A 26402-nucleotide genomic window follows, 5' to 3' on the forward strand; every position below is an offset into this window, starting at 1 on the left:
TGTTTGCCACAAAATACCTTCCAAAAACTCAAATCTCAAAAGGTGCTAAAGATTTTTATTGCCACTGATTTTGCCAATGCTAGTAGTATTGTGCCTACAATTCTGAATTTCCTATTTTGGTTTCTAATAACCAAAAGAAATTGCAGCTTAACACATGCAACTGTTTCCTCAAATACTATTCTAACAGATTAATGACCTTACCAGCTCTCCCATTAAAAGTTTTTTCCAGCTAGTTACTTGGTACTTAGCTTTTTATGGCACTTTTCTTTTCCCATTATGCTCAGCAGTGCATGCAAATACAGTGGTTAAGAATGCAACACACTGCTTTTGAAAAATGCATGACCAGGGCCATAACATAACTGAAATTTTCCTAAATTTCTACATTCTGTCCAAATTTTTGAAGCAAAGTACTACAACTTTAATTAAATCAGACCATAGTTTTTGTGATCTGTATAGCTCACTATATTCAAACACTATAAATATCTTAAGAGGTCTCCTTTAGAGTAACATATGCAAAATACTTCATTTCCATCTCCTGACAAATCTTCAACAACAAAGTCAGTAAGAGAAGAAACACGTAAGGACTGAAGTCTAAACATAAGGGATATCTCTACAAAGAGCTAAAAAGTTTAAACCCTGAAAACAGGAGGCAGATCATCACCACTTCATCCTACAAGCAAAGACCTATTTCTACATCCTCTCCCAATATCCATAACTCTTGCAAAGAACACCGCACCAATGCCTCAAATTACTTCTCTAAAGAACATTCATTGTTTACACTTAAACAATTGCTGATGATTACCAACAAAATGAAGATTTTAAAAACTGCTAAATCTATAGCAGAGATATAAAGTTTATTTCTTCTGACTTCTGAGCCTTATAGAACTACATAGAAATTTCAAACAAATACAGGAAAGGGGGAACTGACTGAGGCACAATGTCTGTCCTTCACACCCAAACAATAAGAAATGTCCTCTTCTTTGCTTTATTTTTTTTTTTAAGATTTTATTTATTCATGAGAGACACACAGAGAGAGAGGCAGAGATACAGGCAGAGGGAGAAGCAGGCTCCATGCAGGGAGCCCGATGTAGGACTTGATCCCGGGTCTCCAGGATCTCACCTTGGGCCGAAGGCAGGTGCTAAACCACTGAGCCACCCAGGGATCCCCCTCTTCTTTATTTTTTAAACCTGTACTGTAGTGGTAGAAACATTAAAAAATTCAACATTTTTAACCTATGGTCCCAGCTAATTTGCAAGATTAAATGTGAAATTTTCTCTTAGAAGATTAAAGAAATGGAAATTTATAAATATGCGTGTGTGTATGCATAAATTATACCCCCAGCAACATAACCGAGATTATTTTCCCAACAGGGACTTCTAAAAGTGAGTACCACTCACAAGCCAAATATAGGAGCTGCCAAAGTTCATTTACTCATTTTTCTAAAATAAAATGGAGCAGTGATATGCTGGCAGAGCGCTGGAGCCAACAGCGCCCAGCCCAGGGTATAGGGTTGAGAGAAGATGATGTAGATGGCAGAGCTCAGGGAGATTTGTTGGCGGGAGAGGAGTAGAGTAAAATAAATTTTTAAAAGTCATAATCACAGGTATGAAAAATCTAAATATGAAATACAATTAGACAATAGTCCTGTTCTGGTTTCTCATAGCTCAACTAAACAGTTTAAACAAAATTTAACCCTAATTTATAAGCAATGGCATGAAATCACTTGGGCTTGGAAGGTAATTCCTCTTAGATGAAAATATAATTTAAATCATTAGGAAACCAGGAGCCACCTACTACTTAGATTTCTAGATATGGCACTAAGTGAAGCTTAACGTCCTCCTAAATCAACTATCACCAAAACTTCTGAAATATGTTTGAGTCCTATTTACCTGTCCCTACAACTCAAAATTAAATACTACTAAAAGCTTAATAGTAAAATCCTGCCATATCTCAACAAAACACAAAAATGAAAAATACTGTAAATTTTTAGGAGCCAAACATCTAGTTTCCTGAGTGTATAGTAAATTGTTTTTAAAACAGCTACATATAACATTAACATTTGTTTCCTTGAGTAGCTACAAAGCACTTTGATACTAAATATTTACCATTTATCATTTCAAAAGAAATACCATACTTATAAGCAAGCTTTGCTTTCACTGTTGCTCTTCAAATGCTTCCTAGATCAGAATAATAATGAGAAATTATACAGCTGGCAAGAACAGTTCCATGGTAGACCATATCTAGCTATATCTCAAAATTCTAGCAGACTATGCTTAGCTCAAAGTAACAGAAGCATCTACCTCCATGACAAAATCTTGTCTTTCACAAAGAAACCAATCTAACTCTTTAGCTATTTAAAAACTGCAGAAGAGGCGTGCCCGAGTGGCTCAGCTGGTTAAGCATCTGCTTTCAGCTGAGGTCAGGATCTCAGGGTCCTGGGATAGAGCCCCATATGAGGCTCTTGTTCCTGGATGGAGGTGTCCTCTGTTTCTCCTTTTGCCCCTCCCCCCCCCCTCTGGCTCCTGTGCTCCCTCTCTCATGCTCTCTCAAGTAAGTAAAATATTTTTTTAAATAATTAAAAATAAAAAAAATAAAATGCAAATGAAGCACAGACGCTAACTGATTTTATCTATTGAGAATAATTAATTAAAAGTCACACTGCACATCATGGAATGAGTTTAACATATGCACATAATTCTCAATAAATCACAGAATAGTAGTAATAAAAGGGACCAAGGTCATCTGTCCAGTCTTTGTCTCAAAACTTCTGTATACACACCCACTTCTGTGAGGCATTTGTAAACATTCTAGTCAACAATTATGACTCCAGAAAGGGTTTATTGGTTAATTTCCTTCAGTTCATATTTTTACCTAGATCCCTATTTTATTTTACTGCCTCTTGGAAGTTGTTGGAAAACCATACAACTTCTTTCTCAAAGCACCAGATCAGTTACAAATGCCATACACAGGATGAACATAATGAGATCCAATTTTTTTTTTTTTTTAATGAGATCCAATTTTAACTTCATATAACTTCAAACGCCAGATTAAAAACTGAAAAATTATCAATTTGGTCTTTAAATCACAAACAACCTGAACTATTCCTTTTTAGTGTGCACTACAAGATAGTTACAAAGTCTGAAGAGAAGCACCCTAGCTTTGAAAACACAAATGAAAAGGAAACAAAGGAAAGAGACAAGAAAGATCCATTCTCAATTCCACTTCTACCATTTGCTAGTTTCAGCGATCTTCGCAAAATATTTGACTTTTACAGCCTCTTCGCCTATAAAATGGTGATTGAGTTTTACCTGTTACAAGAATTAAATGTAAAAACACAGGACCTTCCCCCTTCCCAAGTCCTTGAAACACAGATGCGCATACACTTCAAGTTTCTGATCAAATGTCATTAGATCTCAGAAGTTTATAATAAAAATACAGTTTGTCACTGGGACACCTGGGTGGTTTAGTCAGAAAAGTACGAGACTCTTAATCTCAGAGTTGTGAGTTTGAACCCCTCTCTGGTGTAGAGATTACTTAAATAAACTTAAAAAAAATTCCAACCACCATTTAAAAAAAAAAAATAAAGGCCACAGGAACACCTGGGTGGCTTACTGGTTGAGCCTCTATGCCTTCAGCACTGGGTGTGATCCCGGGATCCTGGGAGTTCCACATTGGGCTTCCTGCATGGAGCCTGCTTCTCCCTCTGCCTGTGTCTCTGCCTCTCTCTCTCTCTCTCTCTCTCTCTATCATAAATAAATAAAAATAAAAAATAAAAAAATAAAGACAACTAAATTAAAACCTGTTGTGTCATAAGAAACCATCTTACTCAATAAGCCATTTACCTCATCACAATCAGTAATCTCTTAATTTACTCTCTAAATAATAATAAAAAAAAAAAACCATAAAAATGAGAGAATACCACTAATTTTTAAAACACTGATGAGGAGCTAGAAAAATAAAACGAAAAATAAACATTAAAAAATCTATTTGTGTTAAATTAAAATTTGGATAATACTCTAGCATAAATATGCTCAAAAAGTCAAGCCACCTTTTTGCTTTAAAGATTTTATTTATTTATTCACTGAGCCACCCAGGTGCCCTGAAAAGCCACTTTTTTAATACCAAGATCGGGCAGATGAGAAATTAGAAATTCACTTATTACCTTTAGAGGAGTGAAGACTCACTATAATCAAAAGTAATGAAACAGAATCAATGAATACAAAAGAACAGGAAGACATGCCACAGATAAGTTATTTGTAAAAGGTACATCTGAATAAAGGACTATTATCCAAAATATACCAAGAACTCTGAAAACTCAACAATAAGAGGGACGTCTGGGTGGCTCAGTCGGTTAAGCATCTGCCTTCAGCTCAGGTTGTGATCCTGGGGTCCTGGGATTGAGCCCACCACCCCTTCTCCGGTTCCCTGCTCATAGGGAGTCAGCTTCTCCCTCTCTCTGCACCTCAATTTGTGCACTCTCTATCAAATTACTAAATAAAATCTTTTAAAAACCCTCAACAAGGGATCCCTGGGTGGCGCAGCGGTTTGGCACCTGCCTTTGGCCCAGGGCACGATCCTGGAGACCCGGGATCGAATCCCACGTCAGGCTCCCGGTGCATTGAGCCTGCTTCTCCCTCTGCCTATGTCTCTGCCTCTCTCTCTCTCTCTCTCTCTCTATCATAAATAAATAAAAAAATTTTAAACCCTCAACAAGAAAACAAATAACCTGATTTTAAAATGGGCCAAAGACTTAACACCTCACTGAAGAAGAGATACAAAGGGGAAATAAGCATATGAAATGATACTCTACTGTCATCAGGAAAATGCAAATTAAAACAACAATGAGATACCACTACACATACACTAGAATGACCAAAATCTGGATCACCTATAATACCAAATGACTGCCAGCATGTGGAGCAACAGGAACTCTCATTCATTGCTAGTGGGAATACAAAATGATACAGCCACTTTGGAAAAGTCTGGCAGTTTCTTCCAAAACTAAACATAGTCCCACCATCCAATTCAGCAACCGTGCTCCTTGGCATTTACCCAAAGGAGTCGAAAACACAAAAACCTGCAACAGGTTTTTATAGCAGTATAAAGCAATTACAGATAAACCGTAATTGTCAAAACTAGGAAGCAACCAAGATGTCCTTTAGTAAATAAAAGGATAAACTGGTATACTCCCACAATGAAATATGATCCAGCCCTAAAAAGACATGAGCTAAAGGGCCCACGGAATAACCATAAGCGCATATTATTAAGTGTAAGAAGCCAATGTGAAAAGATGTGTACTGTATCATTCTAAGTATGTGACATTCGGGGGGAAAAAAACTGGAGACAGTGAAATGATCTGCAGTTGCTAGGAGTGAGGGTGACACAAAGATGATTAAGGACAACCCCAAGGATTTCTTGAGCAGTGAAGATACTCTGAATGATATAATAATAATAGGTAAATGTTATTACACATTTGTCCAAACCAACAGAATATACAACATTCTAAGAAAAAAGCCCTAAGGAAAACCATGGACATTGGGTGGTTAATGATGTGTCAGTTTTGGTTCATCCTTAGTTTAAAAAAAAAGAAAGAAAGAAAAAGGTACCACTCTGGTCAGTAATGTTGACTGATAGAGGGAGGCAATGAATGTGTGGGGGCAGGGAGGTATATGGAAAATCTCTATATCTCTCTCAATTTTGTTCTAAATCTAAAACTGCTCTAAAAAACAATTAACTCTAATGAAGGAAAAAAGAGTATCATATTGACACTCGATTCCCAGCACTGAAAAACATTTTCCAAAAATATAACAAAGGATTATTAATTTTGCTTGAAAATTGATTAGGGGAGTAAAGCACCTGAAAGTAGGCAAAATATCAAAACACAAAATATACAATTTGTTATCAAGTATACGGGGAAAGTCCTTAAGAAATAAAATATAAAACAATGAGAAAGTTTTAAGATTATAGTATTGATAAATAAAAGAGCTCTCACTTGGGGCACTGAAAATATACATGAGTTTATACCTTATGGAAACAATCTGATTGTAGAAAATATTTAAATGCTCATAACCTTAGAAACCAATAATTACATTCTGAAATTTAATCCTAAAAAAAAAACAGGTCTAAATAGTGAAATCTCAAGTATTAATTTGTGTTTTTTTCACAAGGCAATAGGTAAATTCCTTTCCCCCACTCCAAAATCTTTTGTGTTATTTCAGAACCAGCAATTAGAAGACAATCTCCTCATCTGGCTTGTCTGAGAAACTCCAGGCCCAAAAAGAGAAGTTCAGCTAGACTATACTAGAGAGGGAGGGTATGGAAAGAATGAAGAGTTGAAGAGGTAGAAACTGGGGGAAAAGAAGGGACTGGACTCAGAGGATTCATCCAGATCAAGATGAATACCCCTGCCCCTAATCCCACTGGAAGTGGCATGTGGAAGAAGAGGATGGGGGTGTGGTGGGGTTAAGAGAGAGACAAAGACAGCAAGAACTTTGTTTTAGAAAATTCTGCATAGGATACTCACAGTTCTCCATAAGTTGGCCTTGGAAAGAACTTTTCAGGCTTATAAATAGCATGTCATTGACAAGCAGTGTAGGTAGTAGACTGGAAAGCCCTTTCCTGATAAATGTACTAGAATATATGAAGCTATCCAAAGACTGGGGGGAGGAGTAATTGTACAGGGGAATAATAATGAACACAATTAGGTAAGGTCACAATAGATTAAATTTTAGTAAAATTAGAATATATTTCACAGTTACAATCTTACAGATAAGACTCATGCCTACTGTATTTATAAGAGAAAATATAACTTAATAACAATTGGTAAATTATGGTGTTTCTGCATAAGGAACTATCATGCAGCTGCTAAAATGTTTATACTAATTCCTACATTCCGATGAATTATAAAATTATCATAAAATAAAATTATACATACACACATGCCCATGATGCCAGCAGAAACATAAGTTCTGTGAGGGCAGGGTTTTTTCCTCTACTTGCCAACTAAGACAGTACCATGCACATAGAGTTTAACAAATATTGGTTGAATAAATATAAAACCCATTTTAGGGGAGAGAGAAAAGGAAAATATTCCCAACTGATACACTAGCATTGTCTTTTAGTGACAGAACTTTAGTGGGCTTATTTTGGTTTCTATTCTTCTGTCTTCTAAGATGTCCCTAAGTATATATTGCTTCTGGAACGGGGTAAAAAACAACTAGGAAGTAACTCCCTTTAAATGCATTAAGAATTTCCTATATTTTAAAAACATCTTTGGCATGCTCTAGAATAGACTTAACACAATTTAAATAAAGGAAGAAGATTTTAAGTTATCTTGCCCTAGTCCCTTGACCTCTTGCAGTGACAGACAACTCCAGCTAAAAGTGTTTGGTGTTCTTAGCTTCATCCTTTTTCCCACTTTGCTTATCCTCATCCTCAGACAGAAGCCTCTTGCTTTTACAAGTCGGATATAACTCTATGACTTTGGGTTCTCAGTCTCTGTAAAGGGAGAGACTGGAGAAAAGGAACTAAGCCAGTTGCTCTCCTGGTGAGCCATTTGGATGAGTCCACCAGAGGCTCAGTAGTGTGACCAGTAACTTTGAGTCTTCCCAGCTCTTGAGGCAGTATGTGGATGTGTGTGCGTGGATATTTATATACGTACCCTGCACTTGTGAATGTAGGAACTGGAGGTTGTTACTACAGTGGAGGGGTTCTTAATAACAAGGTCTGCCTAGTATGAAGTATTTAACAATCTCCCACCCCTTTAAAAATATACATTTTTATAAATGAAAACCATAATAAATATTTTGAATATTTAAAAAATTAACCTACAGAAGTAAATTAATGGAGAGAGCTATTTGCCTTGTACTTTTTCCACAACTGCTGCTGCTAGTTGTACACATCTCTAGTTCAGCTCTTGCCCATGGGACACTCATCAATTAGATATATAATCTTTATTTCTCTCCTTTACCCCCAAAATCAAGCCTGTTAATTTTTTTTTCCTTCTCCTCTGGCAACTGTGTGGTGAATCATTTCTTGTGTGATCAGGTTGCAGATAGTCTTGCAAGGGTGTTTACTGCATACAGTATAAGTATTGTGACGGCCAACAGACTTCAATGGTTTCTACTGGGGGGGGGGGGGGGACTTCCCAGGGGTAGGAAGTAGAAAAAACACACTAAGGCATTTTCTCTTGTAGTTTAGTCAATATACAAAATTACCCTTCCTCAAAGAATTTTCGATGTACTAATACTTGGCTCTTTAAAACTGTACCAGTACAGTAACACTGTTCTAAAAGCAAACTACTGATTTAAAATATTCTGACTGGGGCCAGCCCCGGTGGCTCAGCAGTTTAGCACCGTCTTCTGAGGACCTGGGATCGAGTCCCACGTCAGGCTCCCTGCACGGAGCCTGGTTCTCCCTCTGCCTGTCTCTGCCTCTCTCTCTCTCTCTCATGAATAAATAAATAAAATCTTTAAAATATATAAAATAAAATATTAAAATAAAATAATAAAAATAAAATAAAAAAATAAAATAAAATAAATAAAATAAAATAAAATAAAATAAATAAAATAAAATAAAATAAAATAATAAAATAAAATAAAATAAAATAAATAAAATAAAATAAAATAAAATAAAATAAAATAAAATAAATAAAATTAAAATAAAATAAAATAAAATAAAATAAAATAAATAAAATAAATAAAATAAAATAAAATAAAATAAAATAAAATAAAATAAAATAAAATAAAATAAAATAAAATAAAATAAAATAAAATAAAATAAAATAAAATAAAATAAAATAAAATAAAATAAAATAAAATAAAATAAAATAAAATAAAATAAAATAAAATAAAATAAAAATATTCTGACCGGGAGGCTGGGTGGCTCAGTGGTTGAGTGTCTGCATTGGGCCCAGGGTGTGGTCCCAGGGTCCTGGGATCAAGTCCTACATCAGGCTCCCTGCAGGGAGCCTACTTCTCCCTCTACTTATGTCTCTGCCTTTCTCTCTGTCTCTCTGCCTCTCTCATGAATAAATAAAATCTTTTAAAAATGATAAAATAAAATATTCTGACCATCCCAAAATCATGAGAGGTAGTGAATGAACTTTCTGCAAATTTCTGAACAAAGGGTGAGAGTGAAAAAAATCAGTTTCGCAATATATCAACCATGACTTTTAAACTTCTGCTGATAATCACCAAATGCATCAATGACCAATTTACTAGACAGTTGTAACTAATTGTTAGCAATTTGTGGGCCAAACATTCTGACTGATTTTTCTCTTGAGAATTAAAAATACATAGTCAAGTAGGAATTCAAGTGTTACACACTCTCAGATCAAAATGTTAGTTCTGAAACTGATGTCACAACTGCATGTGTAGTAGTAGTACAAAGTCTCAAAAAACAATTACAAAAAATAATACATATTTTTATCTAAAATTTCTTATTTTTAACATAAGAAATGTGTTTTTTTTGTGAGGTAAATCAGGCAAATTATGCCACTATACAGAACAATCAAAACTAGGGGAACACATACCCCAATTAGGATTAAAGTATACAAACAGTATTTGTTGTTTTGATCTAAATAGGTCAAATTTTTAAATAGGAAAATGCTTTTGCTATGCAGTAAAACAGGCAAACTACAAAAAAAAAAAATAAAAATAAAAAAAAAAAAAAAAAAAAAAAAAAAAAAAAAAAAAAAAAAAAAAAAAAAAAACAGGCAAACTACCACCATACAATATGATCACACTATAAAAACAAAAATCACGAAGAGAAATTAGACTGTTTGAAATGCTAACAAGACTTATCTCCAGATATAGGGATTCAATGCAGGTCATTTATTTATATTTCTTTTCCTCTAATTTCCTAATTTTTACAATGAGAATATATTACTTCTATAAAGTTCTTCAAAATTATTTTGTGTGATTTAAGGATAATTACAAAACCTAAGGTAGAAATAAGTTACGACTCCAGTAACAGAGTCAAAATCAAATTAGCATTTTCTAAACAATGACTATCAAACAAACCTTATACAAAAAGTGAAGGAAGCTTCTGTGATTATTACTATTTAGATTTTGAAAAGCACTGCTAAAAAAGAAAAAGAAAAAGAAAAAGAAGAAAAAGAAAAGAGAAAAGAGAAAAGAGAGAAAGAGAAAAGAGAGAAAAGAGAGAAAAGAGAGAAAAGAGAGAAAAGAGAGAAAAGAGAGAAAAGAGAGAAAAGAGGAAAGGAAAGGAAAGGAAAGGAAAGGAAAGGAAAGGAAAGGAAAGGAAAGGAAAGGAAAGGAAAGGAAAGGAAAGGAAAGGAAAGGAAAGGAAGCACTGCTTTGGGATCTCAGCTATTTTACAGCTTGGGACGCCTGGATGGCTCAGCGGTTCAGGATCACGCCCTGGAGTCCTGGGATTTAGTCCCTCATTAGGCTTCCTGCATGGTGCCTGCTTCTCCCTCTGCCTATGTCTCTGCCTCTCTCTGTGTCTCTCATGAATAAATAAATAAAATCTTAAAAAAAAAAAAAAAGGTATTTTAGAGCTTTATGAAAATAAAGCAATTAGAGATGTTTTCATTGATCTTTTCACCTTTATTGTACACCCCTATTTACTGTACCCTTTTCACTAATCTTTTCACCCTTATTCACCTGGCCATGAATCAACTCTTTAGGGAAAAAGTTAACGTAAATAGTTGAACTACAAATACTATCTCTTTCATAAGCAAAAGATATCAAAAATCAACTTAACCTTTTTCTCACTTTCATTAAAATATGAATATGGGCACTAAGTTGGTTAACAAGTTTAAGGAGACACAATGGCCAGAAATAATTTAAAAATATAAATAAAGCAGCAAGTTTACACATTCAGTATACATCTAAACATGTACTAGCAGTTTATGCAAAATAGACAAAAGTATTCACCAAATATTTCAAGATATTTGCAATAAAAACTGACTTCTAACATTCTTAGCAACAACTAAAATACTGAAAGAACAAGACCACAAGAAGTATTTCTGATACAGACATTTGGTAAATAACAAAATACAAGATAAAATTTTAAAGGACTAAAATGCCAATTTCATAAAATAATCAGATATTAAAAGCACCACAGAAAAGACTTTAAAAACCCAAATTTCTCTGTTCAGCAACAGCAAAAGAATTATGGTTTGTAAAGGGTACTAATAAAAGAAACCACAAAAAGGAAGGTGCTAACATTTTTTTAAAGGAAGTAGTATACTTAATTTACTATAGCATGAGCTCTTTTACAGCATTTTATTTTAACACATAGTCTAGGTCAGAGGTGGCCAAGAGAAACAATGTGAACTACACATGCAATGTTAAATTGTCAAGTAGCCACATTTAAAAAAGTAAAAAGAATCAGATGAAATATATTTACCCAATATATCCAAATATGATTGTTTCAACATGTAATCAATTTTTTTAATTGGAATATTTTAACTTTGTTTTTTACTAAGTCTTCAAAATCCAGTGTGTAACTTACACCTGCACATCTCAGTCTGGATGCTAAATTTTCTTTCCTCCACTAATTACCTTGGTACCTTTATTGAAAATCAATTAATCAAGGGCACCTGGGTGGCTCAGTTGGTTAAGCGTCTGCCTTTGGCTTAGGTCATGATCCCAGGATTCTGGGATCCCTGCTAAAATGGGGAGCATGCTTCTCCCTCTCCCTTTGCCTCTCCCCCCTGCTCCTGTGCTCTTTCTCTTGCACTGCTCTCTCTCTCAAATAAAATATTTAAAATATATACATATGCACACATATACACAGAGGCACACGCACTCATGTATACATATAAATACTTCCTAACTCTTCACTTAAAAATCTGGAAACTGTGATGCCCCAGTATCCATGAGTACATCCAAACTCAGACATTGCTTTCTGAATTCTATTCTATACTATAAGGGACCTGCCTCCTTGGAGAAATGGCTGGTCCAGGGCCAGGGTGGGGAAAGAACATCTTGTGCAGAAAATAAGGACATCATCCAAAAACGACAGGGACATGTTAATAAAAAGGATACAAAAGGCAGCTTCTGGCCCAATCTGGAACAACTGTTAAGTATTTCATAGTAAAAAGGTTTTTTGAGGTTTTAGTATATCTATCACATAAAGAGGAAAAAAGTTCCTATTGTGTAATAGCTAAGTACTGGTTGTTGTCATTTTTACATATGAAGAGGGTTAAGGATGATAGATGTTTAAAACATTAAAATAAAATACTCAAGTAGAGTATTATTCAGTAAGATCTGTGAAAGCCATTATGTAATAGTGGTATTTTTGACAAATATGGATGCTTGACTTCTGTCCTTAGAAGAGGGATAGAAAATGGTCAAGATTCTCCCCAGCAGAGTATCATTATGCCCTGCCCCCTCCACTTATGATACCAAAAGTAATATCTAAAGTAGCACCTCTATGTAATAGGATGCTTGGTCAGGCAGAACAAATATTTAAGTTGAGAGTCTACCATTTAAAAAATTGCTGGTGGCTTTTTTTGTCTAGGCAGAAAAGAGCAATGCACCTAGGCATCACCTACTTTGTTCTGGGAAGAATCAGTTGAGTGATGCTTCTCAGTAATGTAATTGAAGCGAACAGAGAAGGTACAGAGCAGACTCTGTTTTTGACTTGATAAAAGTACCCCTACCAATGATATTAAGTGGGATTGACCTAAGAGAAAGTGTGTAGAAGTATGCAAAAAAAGGCAAAAAAAGGTAAGTGTGGAGATTCCAAGACCTTCCCTTTTAAGTTTACTGTTATTCGAAATTCTGACAGACTTAAAATAAATGGCCCTGAATGAGGACCACTGGCTGGAAAGTCTCCCCCATCCTGAACAACCAAAATAATGCAACTTACCTTAAAGGAAAAGAGAATGAAAGCCTAAATCTATGGTTGGGATGAAAGAAGGATGGGTGATTTGTACTCTATATAGCTGAAGCTGAAAACCCCTACAGATCCAGTTACTCTAAACAAAACAAGAATATTTTGAACAATCTGCCATACTTTGAGGCAAGATCTTATGTGCCTAAGCATGGATTACTCCTGGTATAACAGGCTGCGAAACTGACTGACTTCAAAGAACCATTTTAGTCTAAAGAACATACAGGGATCCAGGCTGATGGCATGATATGCTTATTAGTCAGTGCTGGTGTATTACACAGGCAAATAATATCAAGTGATACACTTCAAGTGTTTTACTAAATTAATACAAAGCCTTGATACTTCAGGAAGAAAATCGCATTTATCTGGAAATCTTACTGGAGGTAAGCTAACATCTTATTCCCATAACAATGCTGATTAAACATTCCAGAAGATTTCAAAACATAATTATGTAATTTAAATGAGCTTTCTATCTGTAGCTCATACATGAGAGCCAAATCCTTCTCAAGAGCATATGTAATATGTCAAACTACACAGTGAAGGAAAAAAGTAACAAGATTTTTTTTTTAAATCAAGGAAAAAGGTCAATTCATACCATCAGTATCAAGAACTAAACTAGTTATAACTTCAATCTCCACAAATAAAACTAAGTCCTATGTTAATTATACAGTAACAACATGTTGATCTATTCATTAAGTACTCCAACATCCTTTAATTCTGCTTTCCTGGTTAAGGAAAAAATAGCATCGGTACCTAACAACTTTAGGAATTTAGAAATTTAATTTTTACATACAATGTAATACTTGAAAATGAACAATATTTATACATAGAAGTTGTTAAAGAGCACTGACAAAAATCGTACTAACACTACAGCGACTCAATTTGTCTCTATTAGGAAATCTGATACACATAGACCACAGAAATGTTGCTTCACCTTAAATACTTAAATGTAAACAGAACATCCTGTGATAGCCAATGGATGAAAATAGCATCTAAAAAACTCTGAACACACAATAAAAGTTCATTTAAAAAGCCCTGCCATCTCCCTCCTTATAGTATCTACATATAAAGCTAAAAGAACATTTAAATAAAGATTTATTTCATGAAGTGAAAGTAAAGGTATAAGATGCTCAAGAATTAGTTATAATTGCTAAGTAAAGCAAAAGGACTTAGAATTCCACAAGAATTCAAACTCTTCTTCCTGGTTTAACTGAAGCATTCTGCAGTGGAAAAAACAAAATATGCCATGATCTTAATTAAATAAGTTATTAAAACTGAGTTAGTTTCTTCAGATATAAAATTAAGAAAACATATGCCTTATACTATTATGAGAATTACAAATAATTATTTAATAATTAAATTATTAATAAATAAAACAGCACTGTGCCTGTTGCAAAAAAAAAGGCTCTTATTAGCTAGGTATTAGTGATTTTCTTTAAGATTTCATTTATTTATTCATGAGAGACAGAGAGAGAGGCAGAGACATAGGCAGAGGGAGAAGCAGGCTCCTTGCAGGGACCCCAAAATGAAACTCAATTCCAGGATTCCAAGATCATGCCCTGAGCCAAAGGCAGACACTCACACTGAGCCACCAAGGCGTTCCGGTATTAGTGATTATTAACACTTTTCCAGATTAATTAGTAAGGTATATTTTGAAAAAAAAAAAAAAAGAAAAGAAAAAAAGGCCTGAAGAAAGGTACGCAGTATTTAGGCTTTTGTTATAGAAAAGCGCATTTTTACCACATCCTAGAAACAGTATAGTAACTCAGAATCTTTCCTATGATAAAATTTTATTTTAAATCTGGCTGTATCCTCAAGTGACAAAGATGGTTATTTCAGAGAGATGCTCACTTATAAAGTATGTATCACCACACTATTACGTAAATGTAAAAACACTTTAATCAAAACATTACTTTCAAAGAGTATTCTGGTAAGTATTCTTCTGAACACTAGTTAATAAATAGCAGGAAGTATGAAAACTTATTTGGACTAAACCTAACTATTCATAAAGAATAACCAAACATAAAACAATTAGCTTAGAACAGAAACTTAACACAGATAATGAAGTAGAGTAAGCAAATACTATATTTCAGTGTTTCAAGTTTTAAAGACCTTTTCCTTATCTATCCATCTCATCCTTGATCATGCCTTCTACTTAGCCAATCTTTCTTGACCCATACTCATTCAAACTTGTCTAAAGAAATAGCCTACTCTTATTATCTCTAGTTCTTAACCTTCCTCAGCCACTCCCTTAAATCCACCACAAATTTTCCACTATTCTGAAATTGTAAGATCACCAAATATCTGGAGCATAACGTGATATATGTAAATCTGTTAATTCTGCACATATATTTGAGTTTGTGATAACATCCTTTGCTTATCTTTTCCCCCAAAAAAATTTTTTATTAATACAAAATACATACATTTTTTAAATATGTAATTTAAGCTATAAAAGCACTATGCTGTGTGTATATTTCGGGAGGGAGGGGGCGCAGCAGAGGGGCAAAGGAAGAGAAGTATCTTAAGCAGGGTCTACATCCAGTGTGCTACTGACCTCACAACCCTGAGATCATGATGACCTGAGCCAAAATCGAGTCAGATGCTTAACTGAGCCACCCAGGTGCCCCACACTGTATGTTCTTTATGATGTGCAAATTATATCTCAATCAAGCTATTGAAAAAAACCCACAACTCTACCCAAGATCTAGATACAGCATGTTCCAATAGAACTCCCCACAATGATGGAAATGCTCTATATCTGTACCATCCAATATGGTACACTCACATGGCTTTTGAGTGCCTGAAATGTGGCTAGTGCAAAGAATTGAGTTTTAAAATTTTATTTTAATTAAGTTAAATAGCCACAGGAGGCTAGCAAACAGTATATATATCTAGGATGTTATCGGTGACTTACACCTACCCTTGCTCATATCTCCTCTTAGATATTCCTGAATTTTGCTGTTAATGACTTAATACCCAAATGCAATAAACAATTTCCAAAGCCTAACTATTCTCTATAATTCTTTTCTAGTCCTTCTAAAATCTATTCTCCAAAATTACTACTATGCAAATTGGATTTCTCTACTATAATCCTTTCTTAAAATTTTATTCCCTTGATATTGCCATTCTTCTAGTGTTCTAGTTAGCCCAACCCCTGGTCTCTTTTAATCCTCTGTCCACTTGTTAATTATTCCTATTTTGCCCTGGGAAAATTATCATCCCCTATCTCTTCCTCCATCTCTATGTATTTAGATATATCCTCTCCCTGGATGATTTCATGTACTTGCATTATTTCAGCTATGACTAACGGACATTTGGGAATCTATAGCTTTACCTTGAACCTATTCTTTGAGCTTCAGTAATGTAATGAGCTTCAGTAATGTTCCTCTCATGTAGAATATCAAATAATCAATCTTTTAAAAAGTACACACAATATTAAGTAAGCCACCTGATAAAGACAATTGCCTATTGAACTTCTTTCAGGAGGTTTCCCAAGTACCTCAGACTTAACATGTCAACTGAATAGATCTCCATAGCCTTTCCCCTCCCCCAAAACAAAACCCTTAATTCTTATTCTCTCAGTTGACAGCACAATCATCTATCTCTACCCTTTTATCTGTGCTTTATTTTTCCTCCAAATGCCAATTCATCACTAAACTCTGCATATTTTATCTCCAAAATACTTAAAAGATTCTTTTAACCACTACTGCCCTCATTCAGGCTGCAGAGGTCTCATATTCGTACCCCTAACTAAACTCTACACATCCCTTGTACACCTTAAATCCATTCTCCACTATTATTACTATGCAAATCTACCTAAAATCATTTTGTTTACTCTCCGTTTCCTATAGTTGAGTATTTGTGTGGGAGAGGTGTGTGAAGCGTTCAAAGAGCATGTAAATATAAATATGATAATGATGTCTAGGATATCTTCAGCATGTCAAAGAGATGACCTGTGAATTTCCCAAATTTACTTTCATCCACAATGACCAGTCCAAATAAGGAGAATATCCAGACAGAGATGGATATATCAGGTTATTTAACACAAAACTATTAGCCATTAAGGTGATCTTATTATCCCAAGCATATCAATAACGATTTGATTTACTAATTAGTTTCACCTCTCACTGCTTAGTTCATATATTAGTTTGTGTTTAAGTAACACAAGACCATCCACCATGCACATACTGACAAAAAAGAAATCGCCTATCTCTGAGAAGCTGAACCTTGGCTGCATAAAAGCAATTATTTCTACAGAAATAATTAGTGTGGTTTTTCTTCACTAATCTGATGATTTTACCAAGTAGATTTCTAAACACTTTCTTAAATTATTCCTAAATTCTTAAATTTCTTAAGAATTCTTGAATTCCTCGAAAAACTGTATCTGCTTGTGATGACAGTTTAACTGAGGATTCTTTCCTAAAAATTATTAAGCACATTTAGTATAGCACACCTAATATGTCAATCTTACAATACCAAGATTCACGTCACAATGTCAAAAAATAAAATCTTTATGAAACCTCATCTGAAATGTGCCTGGATGGCTCAGTTGGTTAAGCATCCAACTGGGGATTTCAGCTCAGGTCATGATCTCAGGATTGTGAGGTCAGTTGTGTACTGGGCATGGACTCTGCTTAAGATTCTTTCCCTCTGTCCCCACCTCTTAAAAAAAAAAAAAAAAAGAAAAGAAAAAAAAAAGACTATCTGAAAAATCTAAATGAATATAAATTAAGGTGGAGATATGATCAAATAAGTCAATTACAGAACAAAGCAAATTACTGACATCATTCCTCTCATGCAGAATATCAAATAACCAATCTTTTAAAAAGTACATACAATATTAAGTAAGCCACCTGATAAAGACACCACCCTCTCCCAAATAATAAAACTCTTAAGAAGAGCTTCTGGCAACTTCTCTTCAATCTGCTCCCCTTTTTCTTAAAATTTTATAAAATTCCTAAAACTGAAAAACCAAAAAGTTCCTAAAAACCAATTTTTTTTTCTAACTAGGAACTTTATTTCTTTACTGATTTTTATTTGGATTAATCCAGTTGAGATCAATTAGGAAAAGGTGGGGATAGAAAGAATCCATATCAATACTAGAATATGAATGAGTGCTATTCTCTTCCAGATTTTTAAAATTTTGCTTTTTAACTTTCCCAGAGCTAAACAAAGTTGTGAACAAAGCAATTATATCTTTCTAATGTAGCTTATTAACTCAAACATTATAATTCCAGTGCCTTTCCCCTAATTTTCTCTTGCATGTCCTAAAACCCAACTTTAAGTAGTTCAAAATAGTCAACCCAATTTGTAACAAGTGACAACATAAACCTTTTCAAAATGGATTTTTTTAAAAGCACCATTATCCTTTCATTATCTGTAACACTTCACAAAGTACCCTCACACAGTTTTTCAGTTATCTTCAACAATCTAGTTAAGTCAGGGTGCCTGGGTGTCTGTCTTCTAAGTGACTATCCTTACCTCAGGTCATGATCCCAGGATCCTGGGATCGAGCCCCACATCAAGCTCCCTGCTCAGTGGGGAATCTGCTTCTCTCTCTCCCTCTGTATGTGCTTGTACTCTCTCTCTCACTCTAGCTCTCACTCTTTCTCAAATAAATAAAATCTTAAAAAAAAAAATCCAGTTAGGTCATATTACTAATAAATCAGCATTACAAATTAAATTCCTTACTCAGGGTCAGAAAACTGAGTACCAGAGAACTCAAATGTTCTGCCTTAGAGGTCTTTTCCATTATATAGTATTGTGTTATACTACAGTGAACTCTCCAAATACAAGATTAGAAAATCTGCTGTGGACCAAAGAGAGGAAAAGAGTATGGATAAAACAACTCTAAGATCTACAACTACTTCTAACTTAGAAAAGAACATAGTATTTATTAAAGTACACTGAGAATCTACTTATATCTTCAAAGAGCTCAAGGACTGGTTAAAGTAGCCAAAGAATATAAACAGTTTCCAATTATTTTGAAGAATATCATAAGAATGATCCCAAAAGGAAAAACATCTTAGCAAATTCAAAAAGTCTGGCATCTGAGATAGTGACAGGTCATGAAATTACAAAGTTAGGCTAGAATACAGGCAAAGCTAAAGAATTTCAAAGCACTGATGATAATATGTTCAACTCCAAAGTTCCCCCTAAAAATGGTAAGCAACAATAAGAGTTTTGCTACATGAATTTTCAAGAATATAGACAAATCAAACAAAATGTTCACAGCCTCAAAAAAAAAACAGTCTAAAAACCTGATGTATCATCATAGTTAACACTTATGTGCCAGGCCCTGTCCTAAATGTTTTATATTTATGTAATTCATTTAATAGTCACAGCTCTATCAAGTAGGTACTCTTATTACATTCCATTTTATCGATAGGAAACTAGCACAGATGTTTCCCAAAGTGACAGAATCATTAGCTGAGTCAGCATTTGAATTCAGGCAGTTAAGTTCTTAATGACTGTTACACTGCAGAAAAATAAAGCCCTCTTCAAATCTATTTTTTTTTTTTTTTTTTCTAAAAGACCCTCCACCAAGGGTCTTTTTTTTTTTTTTTTATGATAGTCACAGAGAGAGAAAGAGAGAGAGGCAGAGGGAGAAGCAGGCTCCATGCACCGGGAGCCTGATGTGGGATTCGATCCCGGGTCTCCAGGATCGCGCCCTGGGCCAAAGGCAGGCGCCAAACCGCTGCGCCACCCAGGGATCCCCCTCTTCAAATCTAAATTCAGGTCACGCATGGTAAGTCTCACCTATTCCTGCACATTACAGTGGTCCTGTTTAAAAAAAAAAAAAAGAAAAAGAAAATGCAAGATGCTACATAAGTAAATATAAAGAGCTGTTACCACAAAACCTAATAGCTATTATGAATTTTTTCATGTTATACTAACATTTTTAGGAAGTATAATTTGAACATAACCACTCTTGCTACTTTTACAGCTTTATCTAAAACACTGAAAAGGGGATCCCTGGGTGGCGCAGCGGTTTAGCCCCTGCCTTTGGCCCAGGGCGTGATCCTGGAGACCCAGGATCGAATCCCACGTCGGGCTCCTGGTGCATGGAGCCTGCTTCTCTCTCTGCCTATGTCTCTGCCTCTCTCTCTCTCTCTTTTCTCTCTGTGACTATCATAAATAAATAAAAATTAAAAAAATAAAAATAAAAATAAAACACTGAAAAGCTATTATAAAACCCAAACAACAGGTTTAGAATAATTTCTAAAAAAGAGAGCCCAGTTTTAGTTGAATGTTTCCATAGAGATTAAGTAGAATGACTTTCAAATGACCAGGATCTTGCACTAAAACCTAGATAATCAAGAAATGAACTCAATCACCATACAACAGATTCCCCATTTGTTTTACACAAAAACACCCTTCACTAGGAACAGCTCTGATACTTATCATGAGAGAAAAAAAGTAGAAAACATTTAAAACTTTAACACCAAGTAAGAAAAAATCATTGAAAAATCAACTTAGATATAATTCTCAATATCTCTGCCCCAAAGGTTACTTCCTACAGCAATAAATTTATGTATATTTTAAATCATTATATTACCTAACCAAAATTATCCTGTCTTTAATTACACTGTCTTGTTAATAGGAAAAAAGGATTACTTCAAGCAAGTTACCAATCATTCTTTAATTTGCATAGCAGTTACACTTGTGTTATCTAAATGTTGCCCATACTCATCACTAACTCTGAGACTTTAAAACAAAAAAACCTGCAGACTATTCCCGGGAATCTTGTTCCTGGTCCTGAAAATTACTGAAGATTCTCATCCTGAAAAACAAGGAATTTGGCACAAATGTAAAAAATAAAGGCAAAAAAAGCTATCAATATTCAAATGGAAGATTCAGTTCAAGGAGTTATTTTAAGAACTAAAGCAAAGAAATAAGTTACGGTTTCTTAATCACAGAACCACATCACATTTCTGCAGCACTGCTAAACTTTTTACGAAAACATTAATTTAAACCTGTGCACCTGAAACTAATGTAACATTGTGCGTCAACTATACTTCAACTTAAAAAAAAAAAAAAAACGGAAATTAAGTCCCAAAAATATATCCTATGCTCTTGATGAGATATGACCCTTAATTTACTTAGGGGGTGGGGGAGAAAGCCAGAGCCAAGCACTAGGAATATTGCAGGTTAAACAAAATTTGACTTTCCCTTCCAAACTGGAAACAATCTTATCAATGTACAAAGCGAATATATCAAGTTACCATGTGAACTTTATTTAGAAGCAATTTGGGAGAAAAGTACTAAAGAAAGTAAAATCATTTACAAATCTCAGTATAAATACATTTTCTTAAGAAAATTATGCTACATTTCTTAAATCCTTCCATAGAAAAGCAATATAAACTCTGCAAAATCCAGCACTAACATTTTCTGACCAAAGAAACTGAGTATTAAAATTAAGGCATGTCATTTGCCTAACAAAATCAAGCAAAGAAATCTGTATCTTAAAGGATTAAAGTTAGTACTTAAGATCCTTGGTATCTTAAGTATTACTTAATATTATTTATTAGGAATTAATACTTACTTTAATAGTTATGCATATTGTGACTCTAAAAATTAGCTTGATGGAAACAAGTTTGATTGGTATACCACATTCACTCATTCTCCGTCCCAAAAAGTCTATTTATATACTTGAATTGATAAAATCAATATCCAAACCAAAAAATAGAATTTGCTATGGTTACAGAATTCTAAAGAAATCTGACAGTGACTTTCACACCAAAATACAATAGCCTCATTTGAGATGCACTAATTAGCCATGTACGAGACTAACAAATGCTTTAACATTTCCCAAATCATGAGATCCTAACCAGTTTAAAATTTGTTCTTTACGATTCTAAGCAAGTCATTTACCTGCTCTGTAATTTCAAGTTCTTTATCAAGTAGTCAGGCAGAATAATTTCTTCCAATTTTAATACACTAAGATTTTTAACTTAATAACTGAATATTTTTCTTCCTATAGAAAAATATGTATATTAGATGTATACTTTTAGTGAAAAAGCCTTCCTTTCTTTTCAATGTTTCAGTAATCCCTTGACTAGTCCTTTAATTTGTATCCAAAAACTCAGTCATCTAATGAATAGGTTATTAGGCAAATATCCTGGTCAAGAAACCAAAAATACTACCCGACATACTGCTATAAAGGCTAGGAAAATCATATTTCAAAAAACAAAATGAAAAATTGTACAAACAGGGTCAAATGACATATGGAAGTTCCTAAACTAGGGTACCATTCAAAGAGCTAGGATGTATTTGGTTCTGCTGTCAAATCCTGAACTGCTTTAAAAATAATATGGTGATATGATAAGGTATCAGATACTCTTTAATTTGACCATGCCATGCCTAGACAGAGAAAAGCCATGAATTCAAAGAAAAGCTGAGAAGCTTAGACAAAATTATTATGACATCAGACAAACTGATTTCTTCCACTGTATCATTAATTTCAAGATAAATAAACTATCAAAAAATTCCAGGTGAGGGGTGCCTGGGTGGCTCAGTTGGTTAAGTGCCTGCCTTTGGCTCAAGTCTTGATCTCAGGATCCTGGGATGGAGCCCCAAGACTAGTTCCCTGCTTGGGGAGCAGGGTAGTCTGCTTGTTTTCCTCTCTCTGCCCCTCCCCCACACCTTGTGTCCTGGCACACACTCTCTCAAATAAATCAATAAAATCATTAAAAAAAAATCCAGGTGATTAAGGAAAACACACATTATATTCTGTAAGTCTTCAAAGTTAAGTAATTGAAACTAACACAATCCATAAAGTGCTCAACATTTACTTGGGTCCAGTCTTAAGAAAGTAAGGTAACCAAATAAAATTTATCTAAAAAGCACCTATTCAAATAAAACCTTAACAGAAGAATAAAATCCAAGATCAGCAGCAATAGAGTTTGACTGTAAATTAATTTTATGCCATAAAAGACCAATCCAATTCTGTTTGACTATGTAGCATCTTAAAAAGAAAAAAAATTAAAATAAAGCCCCAGAATTAAGAAAAAAAAAAAAAAAAGTGTATAAATGGAATTTTTGCCTGTAAACCAAAAGGAATCAGTTTTTGAGGACTGTCCAATAAAAATAAGGCTATGGCTTGACAAGACTTTTTAAAAAACGTCTGCACCCAATATAAACTGCCAAAAATAGTTTTTATTTCACAATGCCTTAGTAGTTCTACATCATTTGCTGTAAAACTTAAGAAATTATTATGTTCCTAAAGAACTTGCCAGTCTTTAAGTTCACTTCCTTCCACATGCTAACTTCCCTTCACATTTGATATGGCCTTGGTCATTTGTAGGGTGACATTCAAAGTACTGACATATTAGTTTATGGATAAAATAAACTAGAATATTCAGTAACATTCATATCCTATTTTAGTCCATTCAGGTCCATTTTCTTGACAAGAATAAGGATATCAGCATTTTTCGTCTATAATGTAACTGACTTTTTCAGTGGAACTCTGCTTCTTCCAATAATCTCCGTTCACTTCTGGATGAGGACACATTCAATCAAGCTGCTATAGGTCAAGCAACAAGTTACCCAAACCTAGCTATTTAAACATAGAATATACTTGTCAACCAGAGTGACACACCATTATTTACACCATGAAAACCTCCCCGAGACGTTAAAAAAGCAAAGCATTTGAGTCCTTTGGACTCCTGGAAAAAGTCTGGCTTAAAAACCTTTCATAACAATAACCGTAGTGATGTTCCAACTCTCAAACCACTTACAGAACTTTACATGGGCTCGTGTACTATTCAGGGGATAGTGAATGGGCTGAAGACATACTAGTTTTTTGTTTTGTTTTGTTTTAAGATTTTATTTATTTAGTCACAAGAGACACAGAGAGAGAAAGAGAGAGAGGCAGAGACACAGGCAGAGGGAGAAGCAGGCCCCATGCAGGCAGCCCGATGTGGGACTCCACATCCCGGGTCTCCAGGATCAGGCCCTGGGCCGAAGGCAGGCTCTAAACCGCTGAGCCACCCAGGGATCCCGAAGACATACTAGTTTTAATTAACGCTGTCAGAAAACTACCAGCTACCAACAGGCTTAATTAAGCATCATTAGGTAGAACAATATCAAACACTTATTGTACCTTTCTAGCCCCAAAGCATTTACCGAGAGAAGAAAGTCTTTTCTATGGTTTATGTTAAATGCCTGTGCAATTACCAACTAAGATATTTCCCAAGTAAGGTCATTGAGGCACGAAGTCGTTCCTATTTGAAAAGTACAGCCTGATCTCGGGGATGGAAACTCGCATGTAACACACCAGCAGCTCAAAAGTGCAGAGCCTCTGCTAAGACTGAAACGCACGGGGCAAGAAGACTGTACTTTCCTAACTCAGAAACTTTCCCACTAATTCCGGGTTTCCTGCCAGACACTAAAACAATAACAAGTAGGTAATGCGTTTGTACTAAGATGATTTTCACCACTCCTTCCCTAAGTGGCAAGCCTCTCTGGTTACCAGTAACTCTTATCCGACGTAGGTACATGCCCCAAATTCTAGTTTCAATCTCTTTTCAAAGTTGCCCCCCCCCCTCCCCTCCACCCCTGCCCGCCGCGGGAGCGAATAGTTAAAAGAACGACTTTAAAGGAGGAATTGGGAGTAACTGGCTTAGTCGAGCCAAACGTAGCTCCAAACCACCGTAAGCGATGGGGCCATCCATACCTGCAGTTCACACCAGGCGACCTCCACCGTGGTTTCAGTGTCCAGACCTTTGTAGACGGTCTTAAAGGAGCCTCTGCCAATTTCGATGTCGAACTTGAGAAAGCGGCCATCGTTGGACATTCCCACGGCCTTGGTCTCCAGCTCTTCGATATCATCCTGCTGCTGGCTGCGCTCCTCCTGTGGTTCCTTGGCGCTGCCGCCGCCGCTGCCGCTCCTGGCCGCCGAAGGCTCCTCTTTGCTCCCCACATGGTTGGGCTGGGACGCCTGCCGATCTCTGCCGGCACTGCTGGGGGCGGCGGCGGCAGCGGCAGGGCCTGAGCTGACTGGCTCCCCGGGGCCGGCAGCGGCGGGGGGCGGCTGGGCTACTTGCACCGCGGCGGCGGCCGTCAAGGTCTCCTCACGGGGCGGCTCCGGCGGGGCGCTCTGCGGCGCAGCCACCGACACCGCGGGCTGGGGCAGAGGCAGAGGGAGGCCGGGCAGCTCCAGCGCCGTGGCGTTGGAGTCGCAGATGACGCTGCGGCGGAAGAAGCGGTGCTCGGTGGTGGTGGTGGTCGCCGCCGCGCCACGGCTGTCCTTGTCCATGGTGTGGCGGCGACGCCGGTACTCCTCCGTGCGGCCGGCCCCAGCTTCGGGCGCCGCGCCGCCCAGTTTCTCCCCCACCGAGGAGTCGGAGCTGGAGCCATTCTTGGGGGAGGGCGCCGGTGGCGAGAGGAACAGGGAGCTCGGAGTGCTGCTCTGCTTCTCTGCGGCGCCACCAGACATGGTCGGTCCGCAGGAGCGAGCGAGCGGGCTCGAACTTGTGAACGAAGGGAGGGCGAGGGGCCGCGCCCGACGGACGGCGAGGCGTGCGGGTCCCGCTGCGGGCTCCCGGCGGGCTCCGGTGCACCCGGACGGCTCCTCACTCAGCACTGACAAGCCGACCCGACGGAGACGCGGGCCCCGGGACCCAGTTGCGGCGGCTGCTGCGGCTCACGAGGCGGGCTCGTCGGCGGGCGGGCGGGGGTTAGCGCCTCACGGTCCGCATCCATCCTGCGGCGAGCGGCGGCCCGGAAGGCGGGAGCGGCAGGGGCGCCGCAGTCATGAGGGGCAGGGCGGGCAGCCGGCACTGGGACGAGGCGGATGCGGCGGCGGCTCCAGGTCCTCGCCGCCGCCGCTTCCCAAGCCGGGCGGGTTAGGCCCCGGGGCGGCGGCGACGCCAAGAACGGACGAGCACCGACCGCCGGGCGGCGGCGGCCCGGGAGCCGCGCAGAGTGGGAGGGGCCGAGAGAGGCGAGGAGGGCCGGCCGGGGATCCGGTCAGTCAGTGGGTCGGTCGCTTCCTCCCACACGCGCCCCCAGCTCGGGGGACAGTCTCACAGGGCGCCCATCGCCCGGACGGAAAGAGCCGAAGCGACGAAGCCTCGGTGCCTGAGGAGCGGGCCCCCCCTTCCCCGAGGCCTCCCCGCCCGCCCCGGGCCTGGCAAACCCCCGTCTCCGTCCGGGCCGGTGCCGGGGGCTGACTGAGGGAGGGAACGGTGGGGAGGGGAGGGCCGCTCACCGCGGGGCCCGAGCTCCGCTGCTTCTCTGGGCCGAGAGTCGGGGAGACCGAGAGGACTGGGTGAAGGGAGTCAGGGAGTGGAAAGAGTAGTCACCCCCACCAGGCGCCTTCTGTCACCGAAGATGGGGGGGTGCAGAGTGGCCGAGGGTGAAGAGCCGCGTCCGCCGGGGAAACTCTCCACGCTAAATGGCGCCGGGACTCTGAAGCCTCCACACAGCCCGCTCGGACCCCGCCCCCCGTCGCCGGGGCGCCCCACCCCCACCCCGCTCTCGGGGCTCTTGCGCAGGCGTGCTCGTATTGGGGCTCCCTGGGATTTGTAGT

General features: G+C 37.5%; 1 protein-coding gene across 11 annotated transcripts in view; it reads right to left on the minus strand.

The window, feature by feature from the left end:
* Positions 1-26299, minus strand: part of WNK1 (WNK lysine deficient protein kinase 1) — a 152299-nt gene extending 126000 nt beyond the window's left edge. For 6 of the 11 annotated variants that reach the window (XM_041736563.1, XM_041736562.1, XM_041736560.1 and 3 more), the window contains exon 1: positions 24546-26298. In XM_041736563.1, the coding sequence (XP_041592497.1) occupies positions 24546-25307 (762 nt within the window). In that variant the 5' untranslated portion in view covers positions 25308-26298. Of the gene's footprint in view, positions 1-24545 lie in introns of all 11 variants that reach the window. The other 5 variants (XM_041736568.1, XM_041736567.1, XM_041736566.1 and 2 more) reach the window with 2 other exon arrangements.
* Positions 26300-26402: the final 103 nt, after the last annotated feature.

Source organism: Vulpes lagopus, chromosome 21 (assembly GCF_018345385.1).
Source record: "Vulpes lagopus strain Blue_001 chromosome 21, ASM1834538v1, whole genome shotgun sequence".
Lineage (NCBI taxonomy): Eukaryota > Metazoa > Chordata > Mammalia > Carnivora > Canidae > Vulpes > Vulpes lagopus.